This window comes from Corythoichthys intestinalis, chromosome 9 (assembly GCF_030265065.1).
Source record: "Corythoichthys intestinalis isolate RoL2023-P3 chromosome 9, ASM3026506v1, whole genome shotgun sequence".
In the NCBI taxonomy this organism is placed as follows: Eukaryota; Metazoa; Chordata; class Actinopteri; order Syngnathiformes; family Syngnathidae; genus Corythoichthys; species Corythoichthys intestinalis.
The window spans coordinates 22,634,775-22,661,607 of NC_080403.1; the positions used below are offsets into that span (position 1 = coordinate 22,634,775).

The 26,833-nt window shown below is 39.8% G+C and overlaps 2 protein-coding genes across 5 annotated transcripts in view; one reads left to right on the plus strand and one right to left on the minus strand.

Moving 5' to 3' along the window:
* Positions 1 to 23,096, plus strand: part of arhgap9 (Rho GTPase activating protein 9) — a 55,185-nt gene extending 32,089 nt beyond the window's left edge. Inside the window, exons 8-22 of one of the 3 annotated variants that reach the window (XM_057847270.1) lie at positions 1,494 to 1,559; positions 3,398 to 3,544; positions 3,633 to 3,731; positions 4,157 to 4,218; positions 7,015 to 7,102; positions 7,563 to 7,658; positions 7,742 to 7,840; positions 7,921 to 8,026; positions 8,600 to 8,719; positions 11,094 to 11,192; positions 11,487 to 11,564; positions 12,521 to 12,574; positions 13,141 to 13,275; positions 13,429 to 13,534; positions 20,362 to 23,094. In XM_057847270.1, coding sequence (XP_057703253.1) covers positions 1,494 to 1,559; positions 3,398 to 3,544; positions 3,633 to 3,731; positions 4,157 to 4,218; positions 7,015 to 7,102; positions 7,563 to 7,658; positions 7,742 to 7,840; positions 7,921 to 8,026; positions 8,600 to 8,719; positions 11,094 to 11,192; positions 11,487 to 11,564; positions 12,521 to 12,574; positions 13,141 to 13,275; positions 13,429 to 13,534; positions 20,362 to 20,551 — 1,545 coding nt within the window. In that variant the 3' untranslated portion in view covers positions 20,552 to 23,094. Of the gene's footprint in view, positions 1 to 1,493; positions 1,560 to 3,397; positions 3,545 to 3,632; positions 3,732 to 4,156; positions 4,219 to 7,014; positions 7,103 to 7,562; positions 7,659 to 7,741; positions 7,841 to 7,920; positions 8,027 to 8,599; positions 8,720 to 11,093; positions 11,193 to 11,486; positions 11,565 to 12,520; positions 12,575 to 13,140; positions 13,276 to 13,428; positions 13,535 to 20,361 lie in introns of all 3 variants that reach the window. The other 2 variants (XM_057847271.1, XM_057847272.1) reach the window with 2 other exon arrangements.
* Positions 22,808 to 26,833, minus strand: part of LOC130922446 (zinc finger E-box-binding homeobox 2-like) — a 66,030-nt gene continuing 62,004 nt past the window's right edge. For both annotated transcript variants that reach the window (XM_057847265.1, XM_057847266.1), the window contains exons 6-8: positions 25,001 to 26,349; positions 24,111 to 24,294; positions 22,808 to 24,046 (exon numbers count right to left, since the gene is read on the minus strand). In XM_057847265.1, the coding sequence (XP_057703248.1) occupies positions 23,538 to 24,046; positions 24,111 to 24,294; positions 25,001 to 26,349 (2,042 nt within the window). In that variant the 3' untranslated portion in view covers positions 22,808 to 23,537. The remainder of the gene's footprint in view (positions 24,047 to 24,110; positions 24,295 to 25,000; positions 26,350 to 26,833) is intronic.

Here is a 26,833-nt window from a genome sequence, read left to right on the forward strand (position 1 = left end):
TGAACTGGCAAGAAAACAATAAACCATGTCGCAAAGCGACCACAAGAGTTCGCTGTTAGACAGCACAAAAAGCCTTGCTGTAAAACTTACCAAAAGGCAGAATACTGTCTGAGCGGGACATGTGCGTTAATTGCGTCAAATATTTTAACGTGATTAATTTAAAAAAATAATTACCGCGCGTTAACGCGATAATTTTGACAGCCCTAATTTATATACATTTATATTATAAAATTTATATTTAAATTTTGCAGATTTGTTACAGCGGGTTGTCAGCCCCCCCCCCCCCCCCCCCCACACACACACACGGACACACACATCTTTATATATATTATATTAGTAATGCCATCAAATTTTCAATACATTTCCTTAATTGAAAAGTCAAAGGATGTTTTTTTTTCTTTTGCAATTTCAAAAACAAAAGGTGCAAACAGTAAGAGTGAACCCCCTTTGCTATGATGGAACATTCCTAAGATTTTTGAAGTAAATCAAGGCTACAGTCTAGTCATTAAACTGTTGTTTTTTAGACCTTTCTTTTCTCCGCTCCCGACAAGCCGGGCACTATTTCTGTCATTGATGCATAAAAAAGAGCCTTCTCAGTTCTCACAATGGGGAATATTGCATCATCATGTTGTTAAAATTCTGAAATATTGCTCGCCACAATGACGCTGGGGTAGTAATGGTGGCACTGAAAGATAAGATAACTTGATTCTGTAGTTGCAAAGGTTGTTTGTTCATTAGATACCGATTGGTGGTCAAAATAATGTCTACAATGACTTGGTGTAGCTGCTCACAATTTGGTTAACATTAAATAACAACATTAGAATACGTTTTGTGAAGTATTTGGGGGAAAAAAAACAAAAGGACATGTTGATTTTTCTTTAAATTACGAACTAATTGACAACTGGCAGAAAATTGTGTTATCCCCTTGGCACCTTGCAATGCTATTATAAATGGTAAGTTCCGCTCAGGTCAAGCCTTGGCACCAAACACTCTGTTCTGCTGCGGTTGCCGGGGCAATGTTCCTGGCGTCATAGTGACAGCTAAGTGCGCACCTTCCTGCTCGTGTCACTGTACGCACTGATAAAAACAGCTTCCCCCTTCAATGAGGAAGTAAGGCCAGCCCAGCGAGGAAGGAAAGATGAGACAGTTTGTCCTTTTTTATTTTTTAAAAATACGGCGTGAAACAGGGTGTTGTTGTGATACAAGAAGACTTGGCGACAATATAGTTTGGGTTTCGAACGCATGGTGGAGATGAACACGATTGCAGTAAGTCTTTTGATACACAAATAGTCTTTCATTGGGCCTGACTGTGTGTGTGTTTGAGTTCTGATGGTCTCGCCACATTTTGAGACTCGAGTTAAAAAAAAAAAAAAAAATCATCCTTCCTGTCCATTCTTACAACCTCTTAGTTGCAGTTATTTTAAAGCGTTTTATCAACGCATTTTCTGCAGTTGTCGTTGCTTGGACTAAAAGTGAAACTTACTTTTTTGTAGCTCTCACCCGATTTCCTTTTTGGGAGCCACCAGAGGAAGACAGACAGCAGTTGGCGGATGAAACAGGTGAAATTCTCGTCTTTCTCAACACACAAATCTGCAAAAAGGGAATGTAATCACCTTGAATTTCACCTTGCACACAAAAGAACAGTTGACGCTTTTTACAATCTGGTCCTCTCAACACAGCAGGATGGAAAAGGAGGTTCTTAAGGTTTTTGAAATTGTCACTGCTTGAGCAGGGTCTTTTTTTCCCCAACTCCCTGTTGTGACTGGAGCCCTAGCATGAATCATTTAATGTATTAAGGTTGGGCGATTAATCAATTTATATGGAGAAAACTTTTTTTTTTTCACGTCATTTAACTTTTTTATTTTGTTTTTGTGAGGAGAGGAGTAGAAGTGGGCTTTTGAAGAGAGAATTCACCTCATGAAAATCAATGAGCCCTTATTATTAGCTTTTCCACAGCTGCGTCTCTTCACTGTATTCCGACAAAATGCATTCAAGTAATGCCAGCTACATGATTTAGTTTCCAAGAGATCAGCATTTATGAATATTAAGGTGGTGAAATCGCAAATCATGGTGTTAAAAAAAAAAAAAAATGCTGTTACCCAAGCAGCTCTTTGTGTTACATGTTGCATCACAGTGGGGTGTGACTGCATTTGGTTTAAAGTCTCAGTTGGAAAGTCCTCCTAGTTGCTCAATCTCCCTCGCATGAAGACGCGCATGTTTCTGGGATGTATGGTTCGATTGTTGAGAGAAGTAGGTTAAAGAAATTGGGAATAGCTACTTAATTATGGCTGCATCGGCATGAAAAATTCCTCTTGCTTTTTGTTTTTACACAATTATAAAAAGTGTTCAGTTATTCGCTGCCATTGACGCCGATAGACGTTTAATCCATTTTAACTGGGAAGGGCTGCCCATTTTAACTGGGAAGCAGACTTCCGCCAAAGAAGCCAAATTCAAAGCATCACCATATTTGGTAGAGTGGGCACTCTACTTTTTTCTACCCTGCAAATTTTAGGATTAGCCTATGTAAGGCTAATCCATTATGAAGTTATCACAAAATTTATTTTCTGACCTCTGTGACCTTTGACCTCATTACTCCAAAATGCAATCATATCTTCTGTTTTTTATTACAAATATATACAGCAAGTTTGATAAGAATTCCTTTATTCATTCTTCAGCAATCTTGAGCACAAACATACAAACAAACATATAGAACCGAATATCAATTTTCCGCCTTCCGTAGGTTTGATCTATTGGTGGAGGTAATGACTTTTATGTGAAATACTGTTGCTCAAAGTATTTAAGTATGCAAATCGCAAATTTCTTAGACCTCTGATAATAGAGAAAAATATGTTTAAACACAACAAATGACACTGTTAACGAGCGCAGTCATTTTGTGACATCAGTTATACCCACTTATGAACGCTGATGGACTCGAGCAGTGGTGACTTTGATTAGGTGTTAATTTTGTCTCGCGTAAGGGCAGGCAATCTTTGATTATCGCATATGATTGACTAAAATAGTACCAGCATTTCCCTAAAGGCAGCCACTTCCTGGAAATACTGGCTTTACGTACATTTTCTCCACTATTACACCTTAAAAAAATTAAGGATGCACGTCATAAAGTTGTTGTCTCTCCTTTGAATGTGAGAAGTGTACTGCATTTGAAAAGCAGCCAAAATCGTACAACTGGAGTTCAATCCACACTTTCAGTTCCAAAAGTCAAACAAATCTAAAGAGTTCACACCAGTCTGAAAGTTTACGGGGGCAACTCATTGCAAAAAGTCAACAATAAACAGAATAAAAAACAAACCACTTGTTGTTTGAATATTTTCCACAATATAACACAGTTCTTACATCTGCTTTCTTTGCTCGTTGCGCCTCGCATGTGTTCGCGAAGAGCATGCAGCGTGCTGCCTCCTCCGACACCATTTGCACGATGGCTCTCGAAACCACCGTCCCGACGTGTCACGGTTCGGCACCCCTGCATGACACCAAGCAAAACCTCTCACACTCACAGTCTATGATCCTGCCCGAGAACGGCAAGGTATCCCTTCACTTCAGCATGCTCCCTAAGGCAGATTTTGTTATTCAAGCTTGAACATCAACAAGACACCATTTTTTTTCTCTTCCAGCTGGTCCGGCAGTGCCGAGACTGCCCATGCAATGTGACCAATATTGTCGTTGAACCGCCATCTCCTGAGAGCTCTCCAGACGGTGACGGCAACACTCCAGTGAGGGGAAATCATCACCTTTTTACTTTGACATGAAATTTCCTTTTATTCCCCATTTTGTTGAAGTACATTTTTCAAGGACTTCTTCCCTTCTGCAGATCAAATGGGCAGCGGGAACTATTGAAGTAGTTTGTGCCAACTCCCAAGTGTTTCCCCTGTCATTGGAAAGTCACTGAAAATTAAGTTTTCTCAGTACTATAAAGAAGTAATAGTTGAGGTGCACTTAAAACTATTTTCATTATAAAGATTTTAGTCCTTGGGGTCACCTCAGAATTTTGTTAGGGAGGAGCAAAGGGTTTTGAAAATGGTGAATTTTCCTCAGCCTGCTTACCAAATCATGGACGGCCATACTGGCCATACGGCCATAACATTTTGTATACAACTCGTAAAAAAGTCCATTTTACATGATGCGTCTCCCTTTGCAGGAGTTGGAGAAGGCTGGACTCTTGAACAAGACAAAAATTGCAGAAGGAGGTCGTAAACTCAGGTGATGGATAATGGAGATTTATTGTAATACAGTAAAGATCGGGTCGGGAACCTTTTTGGCTGAGAGAGGCATGAGCACCACATATTTTAAAATGTAATTCCGTGAGAGCCATATAATAGGTTTAAAACTAAAAATACAAGTAATGTGTGCATTTTATTTCATTTCAACACTTAAAGTACAATAAGTCATTGTTATGTTGTTGCAAATCAATGATGAGTATTTCTTACCATTAATGCGACTTCTGGTGCGGCATGGTTTTGCTGATGGCTTTGTAGTCTGGTTGATACTTGCTGGGGCTGAGCTTCATGCAGGCCTTGACAAAACTTATGCATGGAGCACCGTCAGTGCACACCGAAACAAGTTTATCCATCGGTAGATTTTTTTCTTTAGCCAACTCAATGAAGAACTTGAATAAATCCTCCCCTCTTGTTGTCCCTTTCATAGTCCAAACCTTGTAATCACTCTGAACTGGGATAAATAGCTTATGTCTGTTGACTCATCCAAAGCGAGAGAAAAAAACGGTCCCGCATTTATGTCCCTATGTCCTGCTGAAAAGTAGATACTCCTTGTCTTTTTTTGTTTTTGCCATCTTGTCAAAAGGGCTTCTAACAACGCAGAAAACGAAACTGAAAACGAGGGGAGTTTCTGTGCTGATCCCACGCACATGCGCTCATCGGCCACTATTTTCGACAGCAAAATACAGCAACCCCACTTGAACAGTGTCTCTGCCTCATCTGCGTTGTTGCCTATGCGATAGATAGATAGATAGATAGATAGATAGATAGATAGATAGATAGATAGATAGATAGATAGATAGATAGATAGATAGATAGATAGATAGATAGATAGATAGATAGATAGATAGATAGATAGATAGATAGATAGATAGATAGATAGATAGATAGATAGATAGATAGATAGATAGATAGATAGATAGATAGATAGATAGATAGATAGAACAAAATGTATGTTGCCACTTTCCCACTAAAATTACTGCAAGCTTTCTAGTCGCCGGTGACCGTCGCCGTTTCGTGCATTGCGCTGTTACCAATCTGCACTGTTTGGTAATGTGGTGCTCTCAACTCCGAACTGTAGTCGGGAGTGGACCGGCGATTTCCGTGGCTTGTTCGTCGTCGCTCCTACGTCCAGTTCTTCCTTCGGGGAGGTGGCGTAGTGGATAAAAACACATAGACGTGTTGGATGGCTTTTTATCGGAGATTTTATTAACACAAACAAAAACCAGTGGGGGACACCCAGCCACTCAATACAGCACTCCCGCGCAACTCTCTCTGTACACCTGTCTCTCTCTCTCCCCTTACGCTCGCCCACTTCTTCTTCTTCTACTTCTACGTATTGAAATGGGACAGTGGCCCCTTGGTGATGCCAGTAACAGCGCAAAGGAATATAACAAACTTTTTGTGTTTTTAATTCATTCACTCCTAGCCATTTTCACCGGAGCAAAGCCCTTCGCTCCCGGCCGTTTTACTGGATTTTGACTATTTTCAAGGCCCACAGAAAATTCTGTTCTATTGCTATATAAACATGGAACCCACCAAAAGAAAGATTAGACTCTCTTCTTTCAGCAGAAAAAAAAGTTAGTTCATATCTTTTTCCATTCTTTAGAAATCAGCATTAGAAAATAGCTTAGTTTGAGCAATTTTCCAATGAAAATACGGAGAAATTGAGCTTTTTGTGAAAGCACACATTTCAAACATAACTTTGACTTATACACAGCTATTTTTTGCTTTAGTTACATCGCAAACATCTGAATAATGTTTTCCTTTTACAAAATAAGATAAAAAACAACAGACAAATAGAGCTTTTGATAGCAACGTAACAATTTATTTACACATAACTAACTGAAAGATGACGCTGTTCTGGCCGCGACAGCCGGTTAAACTTTTCCCTCATCGCCGTCTGTCTCATAAAGATGAATTTATTTGAGTCTCTGCGGGCTACGCTCGCGAGCAGCACGGACTCAAAGACATAGTCCGCTGCAATAGTGGTCCCGGTTGTTCTGCTCGGTCGTCCGCCGCCTGGCATCCATTCGGTCGTCTTCCGCCGGTGCCTAGCCGAGCGGCTTGGCCGTTCGTTGCCTTTGAATCGGGTTGCGGGTCTTACAAAATGCGCTACTGCCCTCCAGTTGCCAGTTTTATTGCTTTAAAATGGATTTTCAGCTTTGTGCTTTGGAGCTAAATTGAATTACGACCCAGAGATGTCTTTTTTGAGAAAAAGACGTATAAATACGTCTTTGGGACACCGAAACAATTAAAAATAGAACATATTTATACGTGTTTGGGAGCAAATGAGTTAATTATTAAAGATTTGTCTGCGAGCCAGATGCAGCTGTCAAAAGAGCCAGATCTGGCTCGCGAGCCATAGGTTCCTGACCCCTGGTGTACCTGAACATATTGTGTTGGGAATGTAATGTGAATGTTGCAAATAAGAAAACTCATTAAACATGCTGTAGACTAAAAATTAAATAAAAAATTAATTAATTAACTCGAATAACTAGAAAATGGAATTTCTGGAGAAATTGCAATGGTAGCTTTGCTTTGCAGGTAAACACCGAAGACACTTTCTGTTGATTTTGGGGCATTTTGGGCTCACGTCCTGTTGATACCAGGTCGCTAACTAAAATCTAATGATTAATAAACCACCAAAGCAAAGTGACATTTCTTATCAAACAGGACAGTCAGAAACATTACGTTTAAGGTAAAACAGCAGCTAAACGTGGCTTCACAAAAGAAACACGTGTGCTCGGTATTTGGTTGAACCCAATGTGTTGTATTGTAGAAAAAACTGGAGTCCATCTTGGGTGGTGCTGGTTGGAAACAGCTTGGTTTTCTTCAAAGACCCCAAATCACAGACACCTTCCAGTTGGGTAAGACTTCTCAAAAGACTTGTGGAGGATACACTGTTGTGTTGAGTTATAAAAGACATGACGGGCAAACATGAGTATGGTGGCACTGCTATTTAATATTTAATGCCAGTTTAAGTTTACTGCCATAGTAAATATGAATAAAAAAGCAATTAGGCTACATCTGCTTTTAAAACTACCACCTGCTTTCCTTTAAGAAAATCTGCTTAACATTTCGGTAACAAAACTACGCACAAGCATATAATGTCTTTTTTTGTGTACAAAAATGGCTACTTTTATAGCAACTTAATAAGTAGTAGCAGATGTCTTTGTTGTTGTCTTGTATAAAATAAGTAATGATTATGATTGTAGCATAGACATGGTAAAGTCTCTTCTAACATCCAAACTAAACAGCAGCAAAGGGAATTCTGTACAATATATGTATTATTAATGAGAATTGTTTTTGTTTTATTAATGACACCAGAAACCAGGAAACAGTTGCCCCGAGAGCAGTGTTGACCTAAGAGGAGCCAAACTACACTGGGCCAATGAGCTGTCCAGCAAAAAGAATGTCTTCAAGGTAAATACACGGCTGTGAAAAACACTCCTCTCACTCACACATAGTAGTACAGTACATCATGTTTGTAAATGTGTGCCTTCCAGCTGAGGACAGTGACAGGAAACGAATTCCTCCTACAGTCAGAGACGGACTCTCTGATCAAGGAATGGTACCACACCATCCAGAATGTCATTGATAGGCTGGTGAGGGGCAGTAGAAATTCTCAGTAGAGATATGTTAAATCTGCTTCATTTTAGCAATGACGCTTTTCTGATTTCAACAGGACCGTGAAAACCCACTAGACAACGTTTTGCTATATTCCTTGAGGAGGGCTGGGAGCGTGGAAATGTTGGACCACAGCGGCGATGAGGATGACAGGAGAGCGTCTCGTAAGTACCGCCGCTTGCCTTTTTTGGCATCCGCCTTGCACGCCTTCACCTCTTCCCTTCACTTCATCCCAATCTTGTAATGCAAGGGAGTGTAAATACTTAGCAGAATTTTTCACCTAGGTTTACTTTTGATTTTTCTAAGAATTTCACTTTTACTCCTCTACATTTCCCCTAATCATCCTTATTGCATTCATTATCCCGACAAGAAATTCGAAACATTGTCATATCAAAATTTGTGTTTAGGCTGCCTACAGTAAAAGGCCAATCTTAAACATGCAGTTCTACTTAAGTCGTCATCATCATCATCATCATCATTATTGCTTTCTCTCAACCTCCACACAGGGTTCTTACACCCGGCTATCCTCTCCTCCATCTTCTCCTCCATCCAGCCCGCTTACATTTTAGCATGGCCACCGTGGCAGCTCATCCCGCCGTCGGCCTCGTCACACCTGAGGCGCCGGCCGGCACTCCCACTTTTCATCCTCACTACCATTCCCTCGCACCTTCTAGGACACCCCGCACTGACCTCCTCCTCCTTCTTCTCCTCTTGCCCGTCCTTGCCTCCCCTTGCAGTCCCTCGCTCGGCATCCAACCTGGAGAACACTGAGAAGAAGAGGGTAAAAACCAGGCTGAAGAAGCTCATCTTGAAGAGGCCGCCGCTACAGGCCTTGCAGGAGAAGGGGCTCATTAAAGGTACATTAACGCCTTTTTTGGCGTCCTTTTTAGTGGATTTAAATTTTGGGGGACAGCAAAATGTCAATCAGAAAAATTACCACCCATAAATGACTTTTTCCAAAACATGTTTATATGTATTTTTTTACCCAAATAATTAGTAGAAATGTTTTGTTTGTTTGTTTGTTTTTGGGATTTTAAAAAGAACCTAAAAAATTGTGGCTAGCATGAGTTTATTTAGCAGTCTATGTTACAACTTAAATGCAAGTTACAAAGCGAGTCTCCTCAAGCTAAGGGAAAGGGGAGGGGGGGAGCAAGTATTGTCCTTCCAAAGTAAAACATGGCTTAACAGGAAAAATAACTAATGTCTAAATTAATGCCGAAATTATTATACAGAACTCTTGACAAGGTAAAATCGAAGAATGGAAAAGGTTTGATTCCATGCCAATAAATTGTTGGCCAGGGGAGTTTTTTTTTTCTTTTCTTTTTTTTAAAGGGTACACTACACCGAAGGTTTTAATCTTTTCAATTTTATATGCAACATCTTTTTCAATGGGTGTTTCTAGTCAATGTTTTATTTGCCTTGGTTTACAAATTTTGCTATACATGTAAATGCTCATTTTTAAATTATAGGCTTTAATTTTATTAAGCTGAATCCTTATTGAACATTACTGTTTGCTATGGCAATGGTAAATTACATTTTTATTCAAATGATCGATAAAAATCTTTATTTCAATGTTTTTGGTTTAGCACCCCGAAAAGAACAATATATAATAAGTATTGTCCTTGAACACCCTGCGATTTTGCAAGTTCTCCCACTTAGAAATGATGTGTGGGTTTGAAATTTTCATGGTAGGTGCTTGTCCACTGTGGGAGACAATCTAAAGGAAAAAAAATAATGAAATCACAGTGTGTGGTTTTTAACAATTTATTTGTATTGTACTGCTGCAAATACGTATTCGAATACCTGTCTTTTAGCTAAAATTGTAAGCCTCAAAGACCTGTTAGTCATCTTTAAAAGATTCAACGAATAAGTGGAGTGGACTCTGACTTTTTGACCTGTTTGTGGCAGTTAGCTGCATATAAAAACCTATCCATCCCATACAATCAGGAAGGCTCCAATTCCTAACATGGTCAAGACCAAAGAGTTGTCCAAAGACACCAGTGACAGAATTGTAGACCTCTGCAAGGCTGGACAGGGTTACGGGGCTATTGCCAAGCAGCTTGGTGATATAAGATCCACCGTTGTAGCAATTATTAGAAAATGGATGAAGCTAAACATGACTGTCAATCTGTCTCGGACTGGGGCTCCATGCAATATCTACATCGTAGGGTCTCAATGATCCCAATAATGGTGAGGAAACAGCTAAGAACTACACAAGAGGAGCTGGTCAATGACCTGAAAGGAGCTGGGACCACCATTTCCAAGGTTACTGCTGGTAATACACTAAGACGTCATAGTTTAAAATCATTTGGATGATCCAGAGGAGTCATGGGAGAAATTCATGTGGTTTTATGAGATAACAATGAGAGTTTTTGGTCTTAATTTCACTCATAGTGTTTGGAGGAAGAAAAATAACGAGTACCATCCCAAGAACACTATCCCTACTGTGAAGCATGGGGATGGTAGCATCAAGCTTAGGAGCTGTTTTCCTGTGCATGGGACGGGGCGACTACACTATTAAGGAGAGGATGACTAGGGCCATCTATTGTGAGATTTTGGGGAATAACCACCTTCCCCTCAGTTAGAGCATTGAAAATGGGTCGTGACTGGGTCTTCCAACATGACAATGGGCCGAAGCAGAGAGCCAGAATAACCAAGGAGTGGCTTCTTAAAAAGCATTTCAAGGTTCTGGAGGGGCCTAGCCAGTCTCTAGACCTAAACCCATCTTTAGAGAAAGCTCAAACTCGGTGTTTCTCAGTGACAGCCCAGAAACCTGATTGATCTGGAGAAGATCTGTGTGGTGCAAAAGCCCTGTTGCAGTATGTGCAAACCTGGTGAAAAAGTTCATATTAACATGCATATGAATATTAACATTGATTAGCTCAAGTGTTCAAATACTTATTTGCGGCAGTATAATACAAATCAATTGTTTTTAAAAATCATACACTGTGACTTCTGGATTTTTATTTTAGATTCTCTCACAGTGGACAAGTATCTACCATGAAAATTTCAAACCTGCTCATCATTTCAAAGTCGGAGAACTTGCAAAGTTGCAGAGTGTACTTATTACTTATTTACTTACTTATTTTCTTAACTTTACATGTCATTGTTTGGGTGAATCAATCCACATACACTATTCTTATTGTGGCATTAAAAAATTGTCTCCCAGCGCAGCAGTGGTTCTGAAAAAATGTGTGTGTGTGTGGGTTGGTGTTTGTCGCTGCACATCAGATCAGGTGTTTGGCTGTCGTCTGGAGATGCTGTGTGAGCGGGAGAAGAGCACGGTGCCTCGCTTTGTCAGGCTTTGCACCGAGACGGTGGAGAAGAGAGGTAAAAAAAAAAAATACACGCAGAATCCGACCTGCAGTCCCTCGGCCCAGCAGTCAAATAGAGGCTTTCTACTTTAGTTCTGCTGCCAAATAAAATATAAATGACATGCCTTTCTGCAGAGCAATTTTTATAATGCCCTGAGACTCTGCCTGGTGTGGGAGAAAATACCTATTTTGATTTCTGTCCCTTACGAGGCAGTCTCGGTTTTTAAAACTCAAGCAATGCACACATTATAGTATAATTAAGCCACTGAGTATTCTTCTCTATTAATTACAGTTGTGTTTGTTGTGGCAGGACTGGACACTGATGGCATCTACAGGGTTTCCGGAAACCTGGCTGTCATTCAGAAACTACGCTACCTGGTCAACCACGGTAAGTATTTGTGCTTAAGTACAGACAGTAGTGCCAAAATGTATTATTTCACATTGTGATGTATTGCTATTGCAATGCTAAAATGCTCATGTACCATAAGTGAAATTTCTTAGACCATGGACATTAATTATTCCTGATGCCATCATACTACCCACCAAAATCTGTCAGTCTGACCGGCATTTCAGAGTCTATGAATCGCATGTCAAAATTGGTGGGAGGATGCACCGTGGCCAGAGGAAGGACACATTTAATTATTTAAGTGATTGTTTAAGAAATGTCCCGAAATTGCTAAAAAAAAAAAAAAAGAAAATCACACACAAATAATTGTTTCCGTCTCGACCATCAGGAGACACAGTCACCACGGGACTTACCCGGTCCCCATTGATTGAAAGAATGAAGTTATTTTGTGCAAACAATTGGTACAGAAAGAAATGGCCTCAAATTAATCACATTCGCTAAAAATATGGTGGGTTGCCAAGAAAAATCAACAGACTAATATAACCCCTCTTTTCTGAGATGACTTTTATTTTCTTTAAGGCAAATATGTACAGATATACTGTCCCTTCCTAGTTATGATAAAAGAAAAATGTCAAGACACATACACTTTTCATCAATAAATTAAGGAAAATGTTGCTTCGATTGTGAACAGACTCAAATATGCATTGGTGTTTTAACATTTTATTTTCAGGCTTTAACAAGAAAGCAAAAATATCTCAGAAAAAGCTTTTTTGAACTGCCCATATGTATGGATGCGGGGTTAATCAATGTTGCCCCCTAACATGACAGTTTGTGATTAGTTAATTCTGAACACAGGCACATCACCACATATGAGAGTGCACTCTTGTGAAAATATATATTGCAGATATTGTTGCTTTTATTATTATAACTTGTATTTTATGGTGTTATCCATGCGCTAAAAGTGGGAAGTCTGCTGAGTAACCATGTGATTCTTTCAGAGCGGGCGGTGACTACTGATGGCCGTTACATGTTCCCAGCAGATTTGGTGCAAGGTAGACACTAATGGACCAGGGCTTTTTCTTTTTGCCTGGTTTTGTGTCGAGCTCCGATGGTTTTTCTGGACCTGCAGCATTTAGTACTTAACAAATGCATGGAAATACAAATTAATAATATTGTTTTTTCCCCCCTGAACATTATAGTTTTAATAGTTTTATGTTCAAATTTACAATTAAAAAATTGTGGAGCCTATTTGAAATCCATCATGCCTGAAGTGTAGATGAACGGTATGAGTGCTCTCATACATTTGTTAAGTACTTATGTTTTTTACTTGTCCCTCAGGACTTTCTGCTATACATGCTATGAGAACATGCATGCAGTGGTCCGAAGCTGCCACCTAGTGGACGAAACAAAAATGCTCCAGCTACTCTGCTTGTTTATTTAACTACTTTATTGTATGTGACAATATTTTGCATTTTCTTGCTTTCACTCTTAATCTTTATTTTCTCACCGGCACAGCATCTACAAGCCTTAATTTCTGGGCCTCGTTGGTCCCCATTTTGGTACTGTTTCCTATGCAACTCTTCCGCTCTAATTCTCTCCTTTCTCTGGTCTCCCTCAGAGGAGAAGCTCAACTTAGATGAGAGCGAGTGGGAGGACATCCACGTTATCACGGGAGCTTTGAAACTGTTCTTCCGTGAGCTTCCTGAGCCGCTGGTGCCCTACGGCTTCTTCAGTGACATGGTGGACACTGTCAGTAAGTAGACGGACTGGGATGGTACACAACAATATCACAATTATGAAAGGTTCAGTACAATTGCAATAAAAGTTTTCACGTAAAATGGCGGTAAAATGTACAAGAAGAAGCAAAGTGACCAAAATTTCATTAATGGCGGTATTGTTGTTGTAGAAATGACTGACTACAATGACAAAGTGGAGCGTCTGAAGAGCGTCGTACACAGCATGCCTCAGCCCAACCATGACACGCTGCAGTTCATCTGCCGACATCTCAAACGGTAACAAACAAACACAAACTGCAAATTGGCAAAATAATATACAGATAAAATTAACACTTTTGATATATGTTTGATGAGGGCTGCTTGGCCAGGTCACCTTGCGAGTCAGAATATGCAACCATAAAAACTTAGTATAGCAAACTTGAAGTATACATTTGGCAACAAAATATTAATACAAATTCAACAATAAGTGAGCCCAGCCGGCTCCTAGTATGGATGTTGTGAGTTCAATTCAGGTCTCGGGCCTATCAGTGTGGAGTTTTTGTGTTCTCCCTGTTGCCTCCATCCTTTTTCTCTTCACATTGAGATAATGTAAAATGTAAACAGATTCACGAAATGCTGTTCATGACTAAATACAGTATAAATGTTTAAATGCTCCAAATTGTGTAAAATGTTAAAAAGTAAAACTTTGTAATTATATAAATAGAAGAAGTAAAGAACAAAATGCTGTTTAGTTATCAAAATAAATGAAATTGCTTTGCCAATGTAATGTAATTGATTATAATAATGAATGCAATGAATTATACAACATTTAAATAGAATGGAAAAATTGGGCAAAAATGCCAATTAATACTAAATGTAGATTAGTAAATATAACATCATTTTAAATTCATGTTTAAATCTGTAAAAACTATAGCAATACTCTAAGAAAGCAGATTCCCACTTAAGCAGCCAAGTTCAAAGCATCGCCATATTTGGTGGCATGGGCATGCCCTTCTCTCATGCCCCAACGTGTCATTATCCCCTTTCAGACTTATATCCCGGTAAATTCCCGTGTAAGGTGACGTGGGATTTACCCGTGTCATTGCTTTCAGACATGGGGAAATATCCTGGGAATAACCCGGGTTGGACACTTTCAGACTTGTATATGGAGGGCCAGGAGTGCAAAAATTAAATAATAAATACACAATTAAATAAATTACTAAATGTGTCATTAAAAGGCTTCTATTTCAGTATTTATTTATTTCAATATATATTTAACTTTTTATTTATTTCAATTTATATTTATTTCATTTTTATTTACAGTATTTATTTCACTTTTTATTTATTTAGAATTTTATTTGAATTTTTTATTTAATTATTTCAACATTAATTTCCATTTTTATTATTTCATAATTTATATATTTATTTCAATATTTATTTATTTCAAGTTTTATTTATTTATTTATTTATTTATTTATTTATGTATTTCAACATTCATTTATTTCACTTTTTATTTCATTCTTGCACTCTTGTTCCCCTTGTACCACATGAAATAATTTTATCTGTCATCAAACTCGGTGGGCGGGCGTGAACTAGGCAGGGTTGGAGTTAAGCGAGTCAAGCTACATGGCTCTGGAGACAAGCAATTGCTCTTTCCGTCCCTACATGATAGCATGCTAATTTCCTGCATCAACGTATTCTGTTAAGTCTAACATGTCTATTATTAAATCCCGATAAAGCTCCGTGTTTATGTATGTGGCTTTTGTCTTCCCATATCACCTACCATGCAGATTTTATTTAAACATGCTGATCCGTCATCAAGTCTTTGCAAAATTCCATTTAACGAAAGAAATTCACTAGAAGCGTCAAAACATCACATCAAACCAGACATCGCGGGTTCCATACTTCCATTCCTTGTCCAAGTATTCTTGAGCAAAAACGGAACCCCACATTATTCCTGATTCTGCGTCATCGGTCGGGAAATGGGAATATAGTGTCAAAGCACTTTGAGACCATCAGAGGTGGAATGATGCTATACAACTGTAACTCCATTTACCATTCTGACCTCTTTCCCCTTTGACCTCATTACATCAATGTAATCTCTTCTGGTTCATATCCTGCAAGTTTGATGATAACCCCTTTATTTGTTCTTGAGATATCTTAAACACATTTTTCTAACCTCTCTGACCTTTGACTTCATTACCCTAAAATTTAATCCTATTCACTTTTATATTACAAACATATCATGCAAGTTTGATAATAATCCCTTTATTCATTCTTGCAACCGAATACATAACCTCCATAATCCTCTTTATATTTAATCTACTGGCGGAGGTAAAAGGAGAAGGCCACGCGATCACATGTTGTAGAACAGGGGTGCCCAAGTCTGGTGCTCGAAAACCCCTATCCAGCTTGTTTTCCATGTCTCCCTGAATCAAATGATCAGCTCATCAGCAAGCTCCGCAGGAGCCTGATAAGGATCCTGATTATTTGATTCAGGTGTCTTGGAGGAGGGAGACATAGAAAACAAGCTGGATAGGGGCTCTCAAAGATCGGACTTGGGCACCCCTGCTGTAAAATATGAAATGATGTGGAAAAACCTCTTCTCTTGGACTGGAAAGTCGCCACAAGAGGGCACACTTCCCCTCATTTTCGTATCTGTGTACAGGAGTGTGATGTGAGGAACCCGTTTTTTTTGTTTGTTTTTTTCCCCCTGCAATATATGTAATATGTAAGTGTCGACAGGGTGTGGTAGGTGGGTGGGCTTCCTTTTATCAGCCTCATCTCAAACTATCCTGGCATCCTCCTCCCCTGCTCGCCCCTCCTGGAAAGGGAAGGTCCCATGGGAGCCTTGCGGTTCGTCTGCTGGGAGGCGTCCATCCGCCGCCACCGCCGCTGCCCTCCCTCTGTGTCCCTTTATCCCTCCTCTCCCTGTTTAATGTGGAAGTTTTGAGCAATTGCTGGCTGCTCCTGCGGCTCGGTGGGAACAGCATTTTTAGAAGAATGCTTCGTGCGGTGGCTTCAACCCATTCCTGAGTCCCCCCTACACACGCACATACACTAAAAAGTACTAACATAGGTGGAAGCGGACATATTTAGACTCATATGTGAGGACATCTGGACTGTAAAAAGTGCTGTCACTAACACGCTACTCAGAGGGAAACACGGCACCAATGTTAAGTACAAAATTATATGAAATTGTAAAATTTGCAGGGGACAATTTCAGAAATCTGACTAGCAAATGCATTCAAACATGATACAAAAACCTGGGCAGTTTAGTAGGAAATCATACAAAAAATGAAGCAGAACTTGGTTTATATTTGATTTTTTTATTATAACATTCGACTAGTAAAAAGCTGAAAAACATGAACATGGAACTCACAGTTTGGTAAGGGTGTAAGTCACCAATTTACTGACGATACAATGTGAAATAGTTTCTTAGGACAATGACAATATTTACTGATAATGCAGTCTGCCACGATTCGATTAAATTTAAGGATCTTCAATCGATATTTTATACACATTTCACACAATCAGTTCCATTTCACCTAAAGTATTAAGAATACAAAGTGATTTAGATGTTTTTGACAATTCTGTTGTGAAACATTTTCTACATCTGAATGGAAACCATTCTTTTTAACAAAATTTCTAAATCTAAAATATCTAAAAGAAGCATATTTTAAAATGACAATTGATATTATCATACAGTTATTAGATTTTATGTAATGTAATTTTACTTCATTTGTTTTTTCGACATTTGGCTTGTGAAATGTAGTTAAACCTCACAATACTGGAAGGGGCTAATAAGATAAAAGAAAAATAAAAAAATTAATTTTGGTTTATCAGCCGTGTCATATTTATTCAAACAAATGCAAATGTCAACTGATTAGTTTGGCAGATTTTGAATATTCCCTCAAAAAGATTCAAATATTAATGGTATTCAAGAGGTCTATTATTACACTGCAGGTGAGGTGAACTATAAAGCTATTGTTTAAAACGCCATTGTATAAAAACTACCTGTTAAAAAAACAAAACATGAACTGGGGGGAAAAAATTGTGATCACTTTATATCAGATTGAACACCCTTAAGTGGAACACTATTTTTATTGTTTTCGCTTTAATGCACATATAGGGAAGTGGAATGAGACTGTCATGTAGACGCGACAATCATAAAAAGTATTTCACCAGAAATCGTACAAATTTTTAAACTATTTTAGACTTAATCCAGTGGTCAGTGCAGTGGACAGCTTTTCAAAACTTAACAGTTAAGACCTTCAACTCTTTGTAGAGCAAGTGACTATTTTTGATCATTTAAAAATATATATATAACAACTGTATTATACCGGTCCATCGCCTAATGGTTATTTTAGTTTTTGAATTTCTCCTCCACAAGGCTATATTTGTTTGTCTTTAGGTACAAGAGATCTGTGTGGAGTTTGGTGTCATTTGGTATGCAAATACTGTCCAAGCCCTCCATGATTGTTTTTCCCTTTTGCGTTCCCACAATGAACCGACAAATTGATCCGAAGTAGTGGCTGATTGGTGGCCCTCTGGACAGGTTTTCCATTTCCCATGTTCCCACACATGTGGAAACCTTGAGATATCTCCAAAACCTTTGCGATCCGTCGAATGCTTCCTTGCGAGAGGACTCCAGACTTCCAAGAACCTCCATAAAGGCTTCGCTCCCGTCAAAAATCTGAATGCGGCGCAAACTGCCTGGAACTTGGGGCTGGCAACCTCTTGGTGCCATAAAATGCGATTTGCGCTACAACGCTCACGATAACGATGATCTCACGATATTTCCTGCCTTTTATTAATCATGAACCATGTTTGTCTTTGTTGTAAAGAACTTTGAGGACCTTTCGGGTTTTTGTAAACGGCTATATAAATAAATTTGATTTCGATACAATGATTATCGATGCATTGGTTAGGAAATCATTCTAGAATAGTCTACAAAACAACTAATAAACAGAAAAACAAGCTTTATTCATCCTGCTTTATCACTAGTTGACGTCCAATACATTTGAACTGGGGGGGGGTGGCAGCGAATGAACCCCCGCCCTCTTCAAATGGGCCCCTCCTACTTCTACTCAGTGTCAGCCAATGCCAGGCAATGAGATCATTTTGGGCCATTTCAGATCATTACCTGTTAATTTTCAGTCACTTCTTGTTGATTTTGGGTAGTTTTATGTTCTGTAACCCAAAATCAACAGGAAGTGACCCAAGAATGAATAGGCAGTGACACAAACTCAACAGGAAGTGACCTGTAAATGCCCTAAAATGAACAGGAAGTGGCCTGTAAATGCCCCGAAAAAGAAAAAGAGTGACTGTGAATGCTCTGGTTTCGAATGAATGAACGTTCGTTCGCCATACCCAGTCTTAATGGATAGTGCGTCGAGTGCCATCAATGGCAGCCATACAGTTACCTTATATCACCATTTCGATATTTTGTCAGACCCCTGCCGGAACTCCGATAAAGGTTGCACTATTGTCGGAGAACTGAACGACAGCTAGTGTCATTTTGTTTGTGTGTTTGCAGGTCAATAAACCCCACGTTTCTTTGTGTGTCTGTAGGTCGTCAAACTGCGTATTTATGTTTTCATTTTACTATACTTGGTTGTTTTTCGGTTATCCCTCACCCTGGGGGCAATGTCTAGAGAGCGGTCACTAGTAGGCAACTTGAGGGCTTAAGCGTGGACATGAAATAAAGGTCTGTGAACGTGCAATTTTGTGTGCTTGTTATTGTCTAAGAAAGGAACAAATATAACCTTGTGGAGCAGCAGTTTTTCATTTTTTTGGGGGGGGACCATTCTTATATATAAATATGTATACTGTATACATATATATGTGTGTGTGCGCGCATTAATCATTATTCAATTTTCTAAATATTCTATGACCATAAATAACTATAAAATTTTAATAAAAACTCAATCCAATTGAAATGAATTAAACAGAAATACGCACCTGTTAATACTTTTAAGATGGAAGTCTCCAGTCCCACCTACGCAAGCTTACTGGATCAAAGAGAAGTTATATTTTCTCAAATTGGAAAAAATTAGACTGACACATAGTGGATCGGCTGAGACCTTTGAGGACGTCTGGAACCCTTTTTTGGTATACGTTAAAAGCACAAAATGTTGTTTTTGTGTGGACGTTTGAACTTTGCCCCAAATTTATGTGAATATAGTTTTTCCTGATCATGCCTTTTTCTTCTTTTTTAAAGGGGAACAATAATCATACTTTTTTTTTTTTTTTTTTTTTTTGGTTGTTGTTTTTTTTTTTTTAGATATGTGCCTTGGGTATTGGGGGGTTGAGGGTTTTATTTTCATTTATTTTATTCATTTATTTATTTGTTTATTTATTTATTTATTTGATATGGTAAAAAGGTGGGGAAATGTTGTCACTTCATTATGTCATGAGACTTACGAGACCAATAAACAAAGTTTCCAAAAAAAAAAATACGCACTGGAGACTGCTCCAAGTAACACTTAAGTTGATTTATGTTTTTTCCATACGATTTAATTCATTGCATGAGATTGATGAATTGATTGAAGAATCCATTTTGACTGGGAGAGATGGATGAAAATTGGTTCATTCACCCCTTCCTATCAAAATGGATGGGAACTCTAGTGCAGGGGTTCCCAACCTATTCCACTAAGGCACACTGTGGGTGCAGGATTTCATTCTTACCAAACAAGATGACAACACTTTTTCCCCAATCTGGTGTTTTACAAGTGCAATCAGTTGATTGCAGTCAGGTGTGGCTTGTTTTAGCAGAAGCCTCATTGGTTCAACTGTCTCTGCTGGATCGGCTGGAACAAAAACCAGGACCCACAGTGTGCCTTGAGGACTGGGTTGAAAACCCCTGCTCTAGTGGCATCAATGGCAGCCAATGAGTTAAATGTGTGTTCTGTAAGGGTTTTAAAAAAAAAAAAAAAAAAAAAAAAAAGATCGTGCATGAAAGGGTTGGACATTTTGGATAAATGAAACCCTACAATGGATTAAATGAGAAATTAATGACTGAAATAACATTAACTCAGCGTTAACATGGATTTGACTTCCGTCGCTGTCAATGGCGGTGAAAGAATTCATGAATGTTAACAGTGTGCTTGTGTATCCCACAGCGTTTTAGAGCACTCTGACACCAACCGCATGACGACGCAGAACATCGGTATCGTCTTCGGCCCGACTCTGCTCCGTCCTGAGTGTGACAACGGCAACATGGCGGTCAACATGGTGTTCCAGAACCAGGCGGTGGAGCTCATCCTCAACGAATATGATAGCATCTTCGCCCGGAGGTCTGCCTGTTCATGAGACTAGGACCCCCACAACCATTCACAGAGATAACAGGGCGAGACATGTGGCCGCCATATAAAAGTTATATAGTCAAACAAGCCCCATTTTTAGCTGCCATACTTTTTTTGCCTTTGCCTTTTGACTGCAGATGTGGAGCGCAGCTGTCACTTCTCCCTTGATATTTCCTTGACTGAAGCCGAGCCAGTGATAAATAGTCCCCAGGCCCCCCCACACTAGACCACCTTCCTGTTCCTCTCTTGATGCCACGAAAAGAAGCCGATTTAACACGACAAAACCGTCCCACTGTGAAACACATGTGCCCCACCTCTCCTGAACATAGAGACAATGGAACATTCAGATTTAAAATTCTTCTCATTTCATTTCGTGGAACCATTTTTCCCCTCCAGTGGTGAGATTACATCAATCTTTTTTTTTTTTCATTCATTCTGGGCACGGAATGTCCTAGTCCATTTTAACAGGAATGCGATCACTGCCATCCCTCCCAGTCAAAATGCTTCAGACGTCTATCGCTGTCAATAAGTAAATAACAAATGAGCAACATTTTAGCATGCTTGAGTCAAACACTGTATCTTATCCCTGGTTCTCAGAAATTTGACACCAAGTACCAACAAACAAACATACAACTATACTAAATATGATTTTTTAAAAACTTAAATCTTACCGAATCTTAAAACAATCAATTGCTAGTCACTTTTAAAAGAATTGTATAACCCTTTTGTGCACAAATTATTCTTTTGTTTTTCTTTGGGTATCCCTTATTGGGCACTCATTTAACTCACTGGCTGCCAAAGACGGTGCCAGACATCCAGTCAATTCGCTAGCGCCATCAATGGCATTGAAATATGAGCTTTCCCAGCCAATCTTCCCAGTTTATATGAATTGGACATCTATCACCATAAATGGGATGCAATGAGTTAAATATTATGAAATAAAAATAAAAAATACAGTGTTACTTGTGGCCGGAACCAGTGTAAATTTGTTTTTATTCATTTCAAATTTGTATTTATGAATTTATAATAAAAAATATAAAACAATAGAATGTTTAAATATTATCCATTTTTAATTTTTTTTTTAATGACCAAAAATGGTCACTTGCCTTATAGGGTTGAAGATGTTTAGTGTAACCTTTTGAATAGCTGTCCACTGTAGTGACTACTGTTCCTGAGAGGGTTAGTTCTAAAATGGAGCTTAACATTTTGTATGAATTATATACATATATATGATTTTTCTGACAAAAACTGCTATCGTGACAGGCCAAATCCTACTTGATATCTGTAGTGCAGTATCAATTATTTAAAAAAAAAAAAAAAAAAAGTTTACAGTCTATTGTTCAGGCTGTTTTCAACTGTGTTAAAAAGTTAGCAAATGTGAATTAGCTACACTTGGTTGAAACATAACTTCAAAGTTACACTAAGTGGTAGAAAACTTGTCACTCGGGTCTGAAAACCTGCCATAAAGAAATACGTTGGTGACCAATTAAACAAATTTCAGGAAAAGTGGGCCGACTATTTTTGTTCTTGTTGAGTACAGTGAACGGTGACGTGAATTATATGCAATGCGAAGGAATTAGAATAAAATACATCATAACCCCACTAAACATGTTGACAATGAGGAATATGTAAAAAAAAAAAGTCAAACACATTTTCTTTTTTTCAACTTTTTTTCATAAATACTGAAAGGATTGGATTACTTGTAGTTTTTACCGTCACCCTTATAATTTGAGTTTGAGACCTTGTTATAGATTGCCAGTACTGCACTTAGAGTAAAAATATTTTTCCAAATCATAACTTCGCCATTCAAACAATAGTGTTCACCACTTCACTCCAAGTGCCAACTGGGCCACCGTGTTCCCTTTTGTGGGTATGAGTTATGTATGTGTGTGGACCTTGGGAGCTTCTCCTTCCTGTACACTGTTCAGATGGATGTCCTATTTTGATGACTGTAACAAAGTGTACACATGTACATATGTGAAATAGTCTTTAGTGTTTGTCCACTACAGTGTAGTTGTAGCAGCTCTTAAATATTCACTTTGATCAGTTTTGAAGTGTGTTGTGAAATCACATGGACCTCATCGTTATCCTAATAAATACAATCATTTTTGTCAATTTTAATGTATATTTTGGTTGCTGGTTAGCACGTCTGCACAGTGTCCTGTAATGGGTTGGTGACCCATCCCGGGTGTACCCCTGGAAAAGGCTCCAGTGTCCTCCAGTCAACAGAGAACAGGAGAGTGGCATTAAAGTATATGTACAATTTATTACACATATGCACATACATGCAAACAAATATATTGTGATTAAAAAAACGTCATATGAAAAATTTTACAAAAATACTGATTGTTACATATATACTGTACTTTTTAGGTTTACATTGTGTGTGGAGGCATTTTAAGGCAGGGAAGACATCAGTTGCATAGCAGAACCTGTTGATGGAGATAAGATGCTTTTGTGTGTGACACATCTGAGGCACTTTGCGAAAGAGGAAGAGGAGAAAAAAGGTGTGACCAATGACTTTGCACGTTTTACGTTCAGTCATTGTGATGTGTTAGCTTTTACTTGTATTTGCTTGTCACAAAATGGGAAAAGTAATGAGTGTATTTGGTCATTTTTCTATGTGCCATACGTTTGACTGACGACCAGTCCATCAGCTGAGAATGGCTCCAGCTCTACTCTGACGGACAAGCGCTATAAAAAATGAATTAAAAAATACTACACTTAAAAGTCAAGAATGTAATAAAATATTTTGGTCATGTTTAGCTTGAATGGCTTCATATTGTAGCCATGTGGTTTCTTTGGCATTTTAACTCCTTTGCTACCAGCACTTCCATTTCAAATGGCTTAAAGGTCTATTACCATCAATGGCACCGAAATTGACTGCTGGCTACTCTAGTTAAAATGGGTTGAACGCCTGTTGCCATGAATGGCAGAGTTGAGGAAACATGAAATCAAAGGACATGTACATTTTGCTTTGGTTTTTGGACCTTTCAGGTTTGTATCCGGGGTAGATCTGTTATATCCAGGCTAAGTTCACATTTTTCTAAGTCTCCGTTCTGGACCTGAGCTTGGGACTCCCAGAGCTCAGCCCCGTCCAAGTGGTTTGCTCCAGTGCAACTTCGGTCCTCAGGTGTTTCTCTGCTTATTGGCTCTTCCTCGGCTCTTTCTTCCTGGTCGTCTTCATCCTCTTTGAGAGCCTCGGATGCTCCGTCCAGACTGGCATCGCTGAGGAAAGACTGTTGCGTTTGTGTGTCCTCTGCAGACAGGGTGGTGGGCTCCCTGGGCAGGTCGTTGTGGTCCTGGTCGTGGTCTTGGTCCTTGCTGCAGTAAGCGTAGCGGTGGTTCATGTGCTGAGAGTACGATCCCGAGTGTGAGAAGCGCTTGCCACACTTGTCACATTGATAGGGTTTCTCCCCTGAGTGGAGGCGGCTGTGCTCGATAAGGTGGTGTTTGTGCTTGAATGCCTTGTTGCACACTTTGCATTCGTAAGGACGCTTGCCTGCAATGCACAAAAATGAGTGTTGGCTCTCCATATTTCCCTGAAATATACCATATTTACCAACCTGTGTGTTCGTATTTGTGTCTGAGCAAAGAGCTACTTTTCTGGAAGGTTTTTTCGCAGATGTCGCAAGCGTAAAGACCCTCGTCCGTCTTCTTCAGCCTTTTGCGTCCCGGTCCACCTTCACCCTCCAAGCCTTCATCCATCATTGAGAGGTAGTCTAGAGCTCCACGGTTTAAAACTTCCCCCTGCAAGTATGAAAAAAACTTCGATCATTACGACAAGCTTTTCGGGTCATCAATAACTTCCAGGAGGGTGTAACTCTATCCTTACAGGACCCACACGAGACACCTTTCTCGCAGAGTCCTGGAGCAGGCTTAGGACTTGATGGAGGGACTGGACCTCCCACAGCTGGCGTGAGAAGCCCACTAGTTCCTTTCGGAAAGAACTCAACTGACCTGGAATTCTACATCATTAGCTAACAAATTCACAGGTCCATTTACAGCCACCTTACTCCAAACAAGGTACAGCATTGGTACCTTTCTGAACCTGGGGAAAAGAAGGCTTGTTGCGGAAGCAGCTTGGACAAACAGTGTAGGTCATGTTTGAGTTATCCCATCTCATTCTTTGATACTACTAGTATGTTGAAACTTGAGAAAAAAATGGGTCCACTTGAACACACTCTAGTCTAGTGTTGTAATCAAGACCACACTATCAGAGATTAAGACTTTCCATGACCAGAACTAACCTGGCCTAAGACTTTTGGGAGTCGATACGGAGACTAGACCAAGGCCTTCAAAACATTTCATTTCCAAAACACTGATCGATCAAACTTGAGTTTTAGAACAGTACTTTAATCCTGCATCAGTACTTTACACACCAGCCAGTATATAGTAGATAGTAGGGCTTACCCGAATCAGTGGAAAAAATCTAGTAATCACACTTTATGCTTACCATGAGCGCTTGTCTCTCCTGGTGGAGTTTTTTCAATGTCGCCTCCGACTCTGCCTCCACCATGTAAGCCAAGGGTGAGAGAAATCCAGGGCTGATCGGTGATGGGTTAAAAGGAAGATGTCCAATGCCATCATGTCCTGTGAAGCCCAAAGCAGACTGACTAAAGAAGGGGAATCCATTGTATAAGGAACCCGGAAACATGGAAGCGCCATGTCCTCTGTACATAGGGTGAGGTTGTAAGGATTGGTCAGAAAGTTGATTGGGACTCTGCCGACTCAGCTGTTTGGTCCTTTCTTCCGTCTGCTCCCTTGTGGCGGAGATGCCATTAACATTTCTTTGGTCTGCTATTTGCTTGCGCACAGAAAGGTCCAGAGGCTCATTTTGAGAATGGTTCTGAGGTGATGAGAGTTCTGAGGGATGGCCACTGAGGTCTAGTCCAAGGGGAGAACCCAGGGATGGGAGTCTTCTTCTGGTGTGAGGGGACGACAACTCCAAAGCTCGGCTAGGACTGCCCTTTTCCTGATTGGAAGAGTCCAAATTGTCGTGAGATGAATGCAGTGCGACCAGAAACTGTTGAGGTACCGAAGGCCACTTTCGCACTGGGGATTCATTTCCAGAAGCTCCGTTGGTTACGTCGTTTGTTTTGCTGATCTCCGACCTGGATAGGAATAAAGGTGGAAAGTGGTGGTCTTTGTTGTGAAGACCCTCAGGCACGTCCACAGGTTCTCGGTTCATCTTACAGTGGTAGCGCTCGTGCTGCAGAAGAACCACCACGTTGGGAAAAACCTGAGAGCACCAGCGACACGTAACACCGAGAACCCCTGTCTGACGATCCCCAGTCTCCTCTCTTGTAGCTCCTCTCTCGGGAGACACCTTATTGTCAGGACCTCGTCCATTCCTGTTAATGTCCTCGTACTTCCGCACCTCCCTGTGAAGCATCTCCTGCAGCATTTGCTCAAACTTGGACCCAGACTCAAGGTAAGGAAACAGGGGGGTCCCTTTCAAGATGCTGGCTCTCAGCGAAAGCTCTGCTGAGGAGTTGCAAAGGGAAGCTAGCTCGGAATTTCGGAAGCTAAAGTCCTGGAACGAAAGTTGGGAAGGATCCTCCAGTTTCTGGCTTGGAATCTTGCTACTGTCTTGCACTTGAATCGCCGAAGGAGAGCCTTTAATGTTCCTCTCCCGCTTTGTGGGGGAAGATGCTAGAAAGGAGTGCTGGTAGGAGTTTTGGCTATGTCCGTTAAAGCTTGTTCCTCCACTGCCAAGGCACTTTTTGCTGCTAAGGTGGGAACTGTAGGAGCCTGAGTGAGAAAAGCGTTTCTTGCAGTTGGCACACTCGTATGGTTTTTCTCCTGCCGGTGACAGACACACAGATGATAAATTGATAACTAAAAAAGTACTGGATGGAAGGATACTTTAAATAACAGTGAATTTCCCTTCCTTATGGTAGACCTCGTTGACAAACTTTCATAAGCATAGGTTAGCTTTTCTCCCCATTTTACTGTTCTTATGTTAGACTGTTTATTGGTTTTTAGGACAACCAACAATGCTAAAAAGATTACTTCAAACCTTAAAGTTACCTCCATAGTTCTTTAACTATAAGTTACATCACAGGTGTCAAACACAAGGCACGGGGAGCCAGATCAAACCCACCTCACCATTTTGTGTGGCCTGTAAAAGTAAATCACGTGCATCGACTTCATATTTCTTATGAATAACATAATGTTGCTGTAGTCATAATTGAAAGATCAAAGACCACAGAAATCAGAGCATATTTAAGGTTGGAAAAATGTATTCAAAAGGTTACAAGAGAGTGGGCTATAGCATTTGCCCTTT